General features: G+C 41.9%; 1 protein-coding gene across 1 annotated transcript in view; it reads right to left on the reverse strand.

Annotated features, from left to right (window-relative positions):
- Positions 1-264: 264 nt before the first annotated feature.
- LOC138963788 (uncharacterized) overlaps positions 265-11,547 on the reverse strand; it is a 12,894-nt gene continuing 1,611 nt past the window's right edge. The window contains exons 2-4 of the mRNA XM_070335644.1: positions 9,012-9,135; positions 7,399-7,547; positions 265-2,802 (exon numbers count right to left, since the gene is read on the reverse strand). Of these exons, the coding sequence (XP_070191745.1) occupies positions 2,558-2,802; positions 7,399-7,547; positions 9,012-9,135 (518 nt within the window). The 3' untranslated portion in view covers positions 265-2,557. The remainder of the gene's footprint in view (positions 2,803-7,398; positions 7,548-9,011; positions 9,136-11,547) is intronic.

Raw genomic sequence — 11,547 nt, forward strand, 5'->3', positions numbered from 1 at the left:
ACAAAAGAAACAGGTTTTTAGCAATTTTTTTGCAGATTCCATTGATGTGAGTCTGCCATTTGAGATTATTATCAACAGTAAGTCCCAGTAAACGGTGCCCAGCTACTTGCTCAATGGAGTGCTCATTTAGGGACAGACTCAGAGTCATTTCTGAAAGTTGATGTTTTTGGCGAGTGCTGATTATACAGAGAGAGAGAGAGAGAGAGAGAGAGAGAGAGAGAGAGAGAGAGAGAGAGAGAGAGAGAGAGAGTGAGAGAAAGAGAGAGAGGGAGAGAGAGAGAGAGAGAGAGAGAGAGAGAGAGAGAGAGAGAGAGAGAGAGAGAGAGAGAGAGAGAGAGAGAGAGAGAGAGAGAGAGCAATCAAAACACAACCCAGTCACCTGGTAGTTCGAAAACTTAATCTGAAACTGACATCGATTGTCGAAGGCATGCCTGCGGTGCATAACTCTGGAAAAGTTGTCGTAGCTGGGAACCCGTTGAGATCCATTCCAACGCCAAAAAAATAATCAGAAGAGTCACCATGAAGTCAAATCAAACGTTAGGTTTTCTCATTTGGTTCTTTGCTTTGGCTTTAAGTGTATTGCTTCGATTGATAGCTGAATCTGCTGGCAACCGTGCTGTTCAAGACTGTTCGAACTGTCGTCTGCCAGACGGGCTTGTGTGAATCCGAGTCGAGTCAACTGCGGGGTTCAGCGACAAATGAGGGAGTGGCATCAAAATGAAAAGAAGAAGACGAAAAGAAGTTGGAGATACAGTTAAGATATAATTATGGGGAAGAGAAGAGGATGTGAGGTGTTAGATGTAGCCAACCTTAGGTGTTCAAACTCAAGACCGGGACAAAGTAGAAAGCGATGTACCGCGACCGACTCTCAGTGCCGACATACAACTTTCAAGCTTTATTGCTTAACGTCTACAACAGGCGAAGTATTGAAGCTTTGGCTCACCTAAACCCGACGACTGAATATGTAAGTGATCCACGTGTGAAAACCGAAACAGAACAGCGCGATGACAGCCAACATTTCTATCCCCGACTGACAAACACGGTAACACTGCATGCGAACTGACTTGGGTCAACGATCAAACCAGCACGGCCCGAACTGAATTTGTTGCGCTGCCATTATCGTGCGCAATTCTGGTAAAAATATAAACCCGGTATGCCGAATTGAGTATAACGAAAGCCGATGTCAAATATACACAGGGATATTTTAAAATGACTTTCAAAATGTAAAAGCAGATAGTAGACCTTTTTATAAGCAATATGAATGACTGAATGTCCACATGCAAGTCGAATGACGCCGTCCATTATGATGACAAATGGGAACTAGCATTGCGCATGAATTCATTGACATGAATTTCGACTGCGGAGGCTTTTAGCAAGCTGAAAACAGACACGGGCAGGTTTTAGTGGAAAAAGTAAGTGTTTTTAATGAAAACGTCGGAGTAATGGGATAAATAGCTTACACACCTCGTCCTGAATATCTTGCATATTTTCCCTCGGGTCGATTTTCAGGTAGTACCTCGCCAAAGGCTCGGTAATACCTGAAAATCGACCCTCGGGAAAATATGCAAGATATTCAGAACTCGGAGTGTGTAACCTATATCTATTCAATCCACATCAGCTAATATCATTTGTTATCAGTGATTTGAGTACTGCAAGTCCCAACCGAGTGATCTCTGCATGTGCTGGCAGGCAGCTCACACACACACACACACACACACACACACACACACATACACACACACACACACACACACTCACCCACCTGCAAACGCTCACACACACACACACAAACAAACAAACACACACACACATACCTAAAGTGTGGATGGTTACCTAAGAGGCGGCACTGGGGGTAGTGCCTTTCTAGTGCACTTGCACTACAACAGCACTGGGTGCAGTACTCGCTCCGGCATCGAAGAATTTTGCACTAAAAAATGCACAAAATTTGACCTATTTCGTCGCCTATAGAGGACGGAAAGAATGTCATTTTGAACATTGTTATGACATTCTTTCCGTCAAAAAAGTCAATTTAACGGTGTTAAATGAAGCGAGCATCCACACAATTAGGTTGCCATCCAGAGTTTAGGTTGCCATCCACGTGTGGATGGTTGCCTTATGGTGATTTAGGCAACCAAACCTGTGGAAACATGGGTACACACCCCCCCACACACACACACACACACACACACATACACACGAGGGAGCATCTAGTATTGCATGACTGTGTTTGATTATTAATGTGTGTGTTAACGCTTATGATAGCACCAGTTCAATGGTTGAATTGAAAAAGAGAGACTTCTGATTTGTTTTATGCTGTGTGTGATGCATCTCTGCAAATTCAACAGCGAGAAATTAGTATTTCCTGCAGCTAAACATGATGCCTGCAGTTAGGTGATTGACACACGTACATGCTAAACACAAGCGTTCACGGGAGCCACAACATATCAACATAATTATACACACACACAACCTAAAAAGAAACAAGTTTGCATCGCTAGTTCTTATCGTTGACGTTGTTGCCAATGGTGGAAGCAGGGGGGGGGGGGGGAGGGGGGGGTTAACTGCTGCAGGTAGCGGCCGCGACAAAGGGGTCCGGGGGGTTCTGGGGGAAGTTGGCGTTTCCTCCTGGGGGGTAGGCTGGGTCGGAGTAAGTGTAGTAGGCAGGGGGAGCATCTGCAGGCTTGTTCTGAGGAGGCATCCCACCCATCGGCTGATACGGCTGATGAGCCATTCCCCCCATCGGTTGATGAGACTGAGGAGGCATGGGCGGGTAGGGGTTGTAGGCAGGCTGGCCGTAGGCACCTGTCACAGGGCAAACGCAAATCATTTTTACACCCCCGGTATAGGGGTGTGTATAGGTTTCGCTCGATGTGTTTGTGTGTTTGTGTGTTTGTGTTCGCATATAGATCTCAAGAATGAACGGACCGATCGTCACCAAACTTGGTGAACAGGTTCTATACATTCCTGAGACGGTCCTTACAAAAATTGGGACCAGTCAAACACACGGTTACGGAGTTATTGGTGGATTAAGATTCTACAAGGACTTATAGAGAAACATATTCATGGTCAAAGGGAAATAACCTTCTCAATTGGTGGCAGTGAGAATGGGTGCAGTGAGAATGGTTATTTCCCTTTGACCAACGGGGGTGTTTTCCTACCTCGAAGGAATGTCTTGTTACAATTAGATTTCAGCACGTACAAGTTGATGCAGTATCCTACCAACGTAATGTATACACAGTACTTCTCACCATAATGTATACACAGTACTTCTCACCATAATGTATACACAGTACATCTCACCATAATGTATACACAGTACTTCTCACCATAATGTATACACAGTACTTCTCACCATAATGTATACACAGTACATCTCACCATAATGTATACACAGTACTTCTCACCATAATGTATACACAGTACTTCTCACCATAATGTATACACAGTACATCTCACCATAATGTATACACAGTACTTCTCACCATAATGTATACACAGTACATCTCACCATAATGTATACACAGTACTTCTCACCATAATGTATACACAGTACTTCTCACCATAATGTATACACAGTACTTCTCACCATAATGTATACACATTACTTCTCACCATAATGTATACACAGTACTTCTCACCATAATGTATACACAGTACTTCTCACCATAATGTATACACAGTACATCTCACCATAATGTATACACAGTACTTCTCACCATAATGTATACACAGTACTTCTCACCATAATGTATACACAGTACATCTCACCATAATGTATACACAGTACTTCTCACCATAATGTATACACAGTACTTCTCACCATAATGTATACACAGTACATCTCACCATGATGTATACACAGTACATCTCACCATGATGTATACACAGTACTTCTCACTATAATGTATACATAGTACTTCTCACCATAATGTATACACAGTACTTCTCACCATAATGTATACACAGTACTTCTCACCATAATGTATACACAGTACTTCTCACCATAATGTATACACAGTACTTCTCACCATAATGTATACACAGTACTTCTCACCATAATGTATACACAGTACTTCTCACCATAATGTATCTGTTCAGGCCCTTGCTTGGGACAACAGTAGTCTTTCCCTTCAAAGCTACTCCCCCTACTTCGACGTCACAGACAAGTATGTAGAGGTTACATGCCGAGTCTCAGTGATTATCAAAAATAATGGTCGAAGTTAGCGGATCATGAAAAATGCGAGCTTTAGCGAGCTTTTTCATGACCGCGAACTGAGACCATTATTTTTTATAATCACTGAGACGAGCTGTGTAACCTCTTTATTCCTCCTTTCTTCAGTTATTCAAAGAAAAGAGGAGTTTTTTTGCGAAAGTTTGATCGAATCCTATTCTCTCAACCAGTCAACCTGCGCAGGCGATCGATTAATGCGCGGTTGTATAGTTCCGTGCAAATCATTCCATTCTGTTAACACTTCTTGTCAGTTTTCCTATTTTGGGCTAAAATCAAGTACACAGATATGCTGTTATTCTGCTGTGGCGGCAAAGGCAGATATTGTGTGTTCTGTATATGTTTTGGTATCGTTTAGGATAATGTTTTTTCGTCAAATGGGACTAGCAGACGAACTTTTGCACCCGTGTTCCAACGTTAAAAACTGTATGAAGTTAAGTTTTCTGGGGAAAATAGTGTATGAAACCGCTTTATGTTGTTTAAATTGATGAGATGTGTGCATTTGGTTGCGTGTGATCTGTTTATTAAATGAAATATTGTTGAAAACTGACCGTCGGATTGCAGTCTGTTGTCGAAGAAACTGAGTGAAAAGAAGGGGAACTACTCTTGTCGCTAGACAAAGTATGAGTTACTTGCCTTGGGAAATTGCTTGTGATGAACGTCTGATCTAGACTCAGAAAACAACCGAACTCATGGATTTTATATGGAGATTTATGTGTTCAGGCCTGTAGTTGTTAATTTAAATGCGGTATGTTTGTATTGTTTGCTCCAGAGATGTATACTTTGTACGTTAGAGCGTTCGGAACTTTTCAGTCGCAAAAAGTAGTACCGAAACAGAACAGCTTCTCAACCCATTGCACTATCGAGGATTCAGGCTGTTGCTGGGTCGTTATTTGTTTGGTTGCTGGGTCATTATCGAAAAATAACTACCCCTACAAGTTTACAGAGGTAAAGAAGCAGAGGGGGGAATAAAACGTGTTATCTCGATTCTCTCACGCGTTGGGGGCCCTGGAAATTGCATTCTAAAAATAACGTTCAGAATAGGGAACCCTATGTAACATTGTGCGTACCTTTGCTCATCCAAACAGATGACAAAAACGATGTTTGGTGGCTTGTTGTCAGATCCTCGGGGAACATATCGCCTTCGGTTTTCATATCTTTAAACCGCGGCCTTTGGCCTTGGTCAATTAAGATGAAACCGAAGACGATATGGTCCCCTCGGACCAACACAAAAGCTGGTCTGTCAACAAGCCACCAAGCACCTTATATTGCCCCCAATATTTGACTCTTGTTTTCCTTGTATATTTGTTTGCCATCATAGTTGGCAGAAAATCAGCTGTTCGAAAGCAGCCACTTATTGACATTCATCTCTTGCCAAAATATTGCGAGTAAAGACTGCAAACAAAGTGTACAGATGAAAAGAGGTGATGAACATGTTTACGCAGACAGCATCCTTTTTTCTTAAATGTTGTGTTATGGAGAACACTGACATAAAAGTTACCGACACAGAAAATCACTCCTGGGTGCACAATGACAATTTGTTGGAATTTTGTAGGAACAAGTTATGTGTACACATGACTGCGACACGTACATAGCATGGGATACTAAATATATCGTCTTGTTTGTCGGTAATTGCAACGTGTATCTCACAAGTGGACGTGCTGTCGTGCATTGTGTTCCTCCACAGAACAAATGGGTGTTTTTTCATCTAGTTACATCAATCAATCAATGAGGCTTATATCGCGCATATTCCGTGGGTACAGTTCTAGGCGCTCTGCAGTGATGCCGTGTGAGATGAAATTTTATACGGCCAGTAGATTGCAGCCATTTCGGCGCATATTTACCTTTCACGGCCTATTATTCCAAGTCACACGGGTATAGGTAGACAATTATTAACTGTGCCTAAGCAATTTTGCCAGGAAAGACCCTTTTGTCAATCGTGGGATCTTTAACGTGCACACCCAATGTAGTGTACACGGGGGGAGGGTTCGGACACCGAAGAGAGTCTGCACACAAAGTTGACTCTGAAATAAATTTCCGCCGAACCTGGGATCGAACTCACGCTGACAGCGGCCAACTGAATACAAATCCAGCGCGCTACCAACTGAGCTATATCCCCGCCCCTATCACAAACGATTAATAAAACAGTAAACACACAAAGGTAAATCTAATTTCATCCTGTTGTGACCGTGGCATCACACATGCTATTCACACTATAAATGGCTGGTAATTGAGCGCGTGACTTGGTTTGAACAAGGTTTTATTCAAGTAAGCATGATACAATAATACAACGAAAAACAATAGGGACACGAACTCAAGCAAACGCTTGTATCACGTGCCCTACTTGCGCGTGACTTGCAGTTTCACTTTCGTTTCGTTCGAAGTGTTAACATGTCTGTATGTCCCGCCAATGTCCAATGTCAAGCCACACACAAGGAAAACGGATCAGTCTCTTTTAACGCTTGTTTTCATTTATAGTTTCACTAACTCTGGTCTGTTACATGCCGAGCTTTAAACGATTTTCTTTGAACGTTTTTTTTTCCAGGTCCATGTCACGCTTTTGGACCATGACTTGCAAATTCTAAACTCTAAATTTTATAAACCAAATACCCAACGTCACATTCTGAATTGTAAATGAAATTGAACAAGCGACCGCGGATGAGAAGTAATAGAAGAAGGCGTTCGTTAAAACTAATTTGTGTGTATGTTATGTTATTGTCACTGTATTCCGGTGAGTGCATGTTTATTGTTATCGTTTAATGTTAAAAATCAAACACCAAGCTCCAAATACCAAGTGTCACATTCCATATACACTGGCAAAATAAGTTAAAGATATTTTTTTCAAGAGTTTAGCCCAGGTGTCAAACAGCAATGTTTTGGTCAGAAACATACGTGTAATTGAAGATTTGCCTTTTTCTGTTCAAACATGGGTTTCTTAGATTTGAGTAATATTTGCGTATGACGTCACAGGTCCCTGACCACGCCTACCCTCAAAATGGTGCTTGGTATATTCTCAGGTGCCAGGAGAAAGGTTCCGTATAACTCTCGCTTACTCCATTACACATGTCGTATGAATAAAGCGCGCTTACTTCCCTTTGGTTATTTGATAGATATACACATTAAGTTTAAATCCTGAAAACAATAACTGTAACTTGTTATGCAAACTGTACCTGTGCCGACGACAGCGACGATGTTTGTACCGGTGGTTGGTTGTACAGCACGGCCGCTATGATGCTGCTTCTTGATACAGCAGCAGACGACGGTGATGATGACGCCGATGATGATCACAGGGAGGACGATTCCAATGACGAGGCCCACGCTGGAGAGAAAAGCAGAATGACTCAAGGGGGAGGATTCCAAGAAAAAGAAGAAGAAGAAGAAGAAGAAGAAGAAGAAGAAGAAGAAGAAGAAGAAGAAGAAGAAGAAGAAGAAGAAGAAGAAGAAGAAGAAGAAAAAGAACAAGTCGCGTAAGGCGAAAATACAATATTTAGTCAAGTAGCTGTCGAACTCACAGAATGAAACTGAACGCAATGCCATTTTTCAGCAAGACCGTATACTCGTAGCATCGTCAGTCCACCGCTCATGGCAAAGGCAGTGAAATTGACAAGAAGAGCGGGGTAGTAGTTGCGCTAAGAAGGATAGCACGCTTTTCTGTACCTCTCTTTGTTTTAACTTTCTGAGCGTGTTTTTAATCCAAACATATCATATCTATATGTTTTTGGAATCAGGAACCGACAAGGAATAAGATGAAAGTGTTTTTAAATTGATTTGGACTAATTTTGATAATAATTTTTATATATTTAATTTTCAGAGCTTGTTTTTAATCCGAATATAACATATTTATATGTTTTTGGAATCAGCAAATGATGGAGAATAAGATAAACGTAAATTTGGATCGTTTTATACATTTTTATTTTTTTTTACAATTTTCAGATTTTTAATGACCAAAGTCATTAATTAATTTTTAAGCCACCAAGCTGAAATGCAATACCGAACCCCGGGCTTCGTCGAAGATTACTTGACCAAAATTTCAACCAATTTGGTTGAAAAATGAGGGCGTGACAGTGCCGCCTCAACTTTCACGAAAAGCCGGATATGACGTCATCAAAGACATTTATCAAAAAAATGAAAAAAACGTTCGGGGATTTCATACCCAGGAACTCTCATGTCAAATTTCATAAAGATCGGTCCAGTGGTTTAGTCTGAATCGCTCTACACACACACACACACACACACACACACACACACACACACGCACACACACACGCACATACACCACGACCCTCGTTTCGATTCCCCCTCGATGTTAAGATATTTAGTCAAAACTTGACTAAATATAAAAAGGAAAAGAAGAAGAAGAAGAAGAAGAAGAAGAAGAAGAAGAAGAAAAAGAAAAAGAAGACTATCATTAGAAACAAAAAGAACGCCGACAACATCTCCAACACCAACGCCGATAACAACACCGACAACAACAACAACAAAATCAACAACAACAACAACAACAACAACAACAACAACAACAACAACAACAACAACAACAACAACAACAACAACAACAACAGCAACACCACAACCAGCACCACCACCACCACCACCACCACCACCACCACCACCAACAACAACAACAACAACAACAACTGATACAACGACATCAACAAACGATCACAAAGTACAAAGTGAAAACCAAGCAAAGAAAGCAGACACGTACTTGGTCACCACACAAACCACCAACAATGCAACCAAGCAAACATCCAACCGAACAAAAAACGTGTCAACTGCGTACTTGACTGTGCAGCAGTATTGATGGTCACCATAACCGCAACATCCCCAGGCACAAGTCTGAGAGTAGGTGTAAGCACTCCATCCGGAGCCGCGTGTTGAAGAACATGTAGAACCCTCAGCAGTCTCTGCAACAGTACACAGTTTTTGACTGTTAAGCCTCAGTCACAACTAACCCAGGACGCACTTTTCCCATGACGCAATAGAAACTGTGGTCATCGGGGGTCATCGTTGGTCATCGGGGGTCATCGTTGGTCATCGGGGGTCGTCGCAAGACAGTCGTACACAATGTTGAGCATCGTGGCATTGACGTGCCGTCGAGAGGCAAAATTGGACATGCACCTTTTTTGTTGCACGATCTGTATGTGGTATCTTTGTCTTGTGGCTGTCGTGAGTCACTCATACGACCGTTTAGCGACAGTCTTGCGACTGCCGTGCGATATATATATCTTGTCCTGGGTAGCAGAATGTCCTACCAGTCTCACGACCGCCGTGCGATATATATACATATTGTCCTGGGTAGCAGAATGTCCCATCACAGTCTCACGACCGCCGTGCGATAGATATCTTGTCCTGGGTAGCAGAATGTCCTACCACAGTCTCACGACCGCCGTGCGATAGATATCTTGTCCTGGGTAGCAGAATGTCCTACCACAGTCTCACGACCGCCGTGCGATAGATATCTTGTCCTGGGTAGCAGAATGTCCTACCACAGTCTCACGACCGCCGCAGAACCGTCATTAGGCAGTTGCAAGATTGTCCGCTCACGGATATTATAATTTCGTAAGAGGCTCGCACAACATAGCAAGTCTGTCGTGCGTTAGTCTTGCGTTTATCTTGTAACATATTTTCTTTTTTTGATGGGTATATAACTCGGGGAAATGAACGCTTGGAAACACAAAGTGTCTGTCGTCGCTGAGAGAGGATGGCTATTCTACCTGAGCGACTTCGCCTGGCTCTGCTGAGGGGGCGTCTGGTGGAACTCCAGCACGAGCATAATGGTGTTTTGCTGACAGACCAGCTTTTTTTGTTGGTCCGAGGGGAGCATATCGTCTCTTGTTTTATATGTATCGACTAAGGCCGAAGGCCGCGGTTGATAAATATGTGACAAAAGGCGATATGCTCCCCGAGGACCAACAAAAACATGCTGGTCTGACAACAAGCCACCAAACATCGTTTTTGTCATCATCTTGGTAGCGCAACAAAATGCACAATAACCCACAGGGAGACGAATGGTTAGAATCCAACTCCGGGCCGCAAAGCAGGGTCACAGTAGCTCGAGATAACACGTCAACCTTGTCTGTGACGTCAAACGTATCTTGTTCAGTGAGGTTTTTCTTTCAGTCTGAACATGTACAGAGCTGCGATCATTTGTGTGAGTTCAGTGAGTGTTGAGCATAGTTCTTTTCTTTTTAGAGTATTATGACTTTTCGTTGTGGATTTTGCTATTACAAAGAAAAGTTGCAAATTGACCATGAGTCGCCGCGGTAATTATCAACATTGATTGGTTAACCCTCTGTCTCTCTCTGTCTCTCTCTGTCTCTCTCTGTCTCTCTCTCTCTCTCTCTTTCTTTCTCTCTCTCTCTCTCTCTCTCCCTCCCTCTCTCTCTCTCTCTCTCTCTCTCTCTCTCTCTCTCTCTCTCTCTCTCAATATCTTTTTTTACAATCACATCTTGTCAAATATTGATTATGCATCCACTGAATGGGATTGTGCAAGTGCTAATGTTTTGAAACCTTTAGCCAGTCTTCACAGAAGAGCAGTTAAGCTCATTATGCTAAAAAAAAAACCCACTCCTTCAGAATCTGATTATAAAAATGTGCAAGTATAATCATTTCAAAACAGATTAATGTATAATAAAGGTCTTATAATGCATAAAGTGATGTCAGGGTATGCACCGGAGACATTACGTGATAATTTTATTTTGAACTATAACAGACGAAAAATCATAACACCGACTCCACGTATTGACCTTTTCAAATCAAGCCTTCTTTATTCGGTTGCGGTCCAACATAAAACAAACACATACAGCTTCAATTTTTTTTTATATGTCACACATAATGCAACGAAACATGTGCTGAATGGTTCATCAATTTATTTAAAATGTATGTGCATGTTAAACAAAAGTATGATAATATGCAGATCTAAATTAAGTTATGTCAAAAATTGACACTTTTTATCATTGAAAATGTTACTTAAAATGTGTGCAGACTCTCCTCGGTGTCCGAACACCCCCGTGTGTACACGCAAGCATAAGACCAAGTGCGCACGAAAAAGATCCTGTAATCCATGTCAGAGTTCGGTGGGTTATAGAAACACGACAATACCTAGCATGCTTCCTCCGAAAGCGGCGTATGGCTGCCTAAATGGCGGGGTAAAAACGGTCATACACGTAAAAGCCGTGGGAGTTTCAGCCCATGAACGAACAAACAAACAAACAAACTTAAAATGCAGAATGACAATTTATTTTTAAATTTATTAACAGCTATTGTGTTTTCAGCGTAGCTTCTTCTTCTTCTTCTTCTTCTTCTTCTTCTTCTTC

This window comes from Littorina saxatilis, linkage group LG4 (genome assembly GCF_037325665.1).
Source record: "Littorina saxatilis isolate snail1 linkage group LG4, US_GU_Lsax_2.0, whole genome shotgun sequence".
Classification (NCBI taxonomy): domain Eukaryota; kingdom Metazoa; phylum Mollusca; class Gastropoda; order Littorinimorpha; family Littorinidae; genus Littorina; species Littorina saxatilis.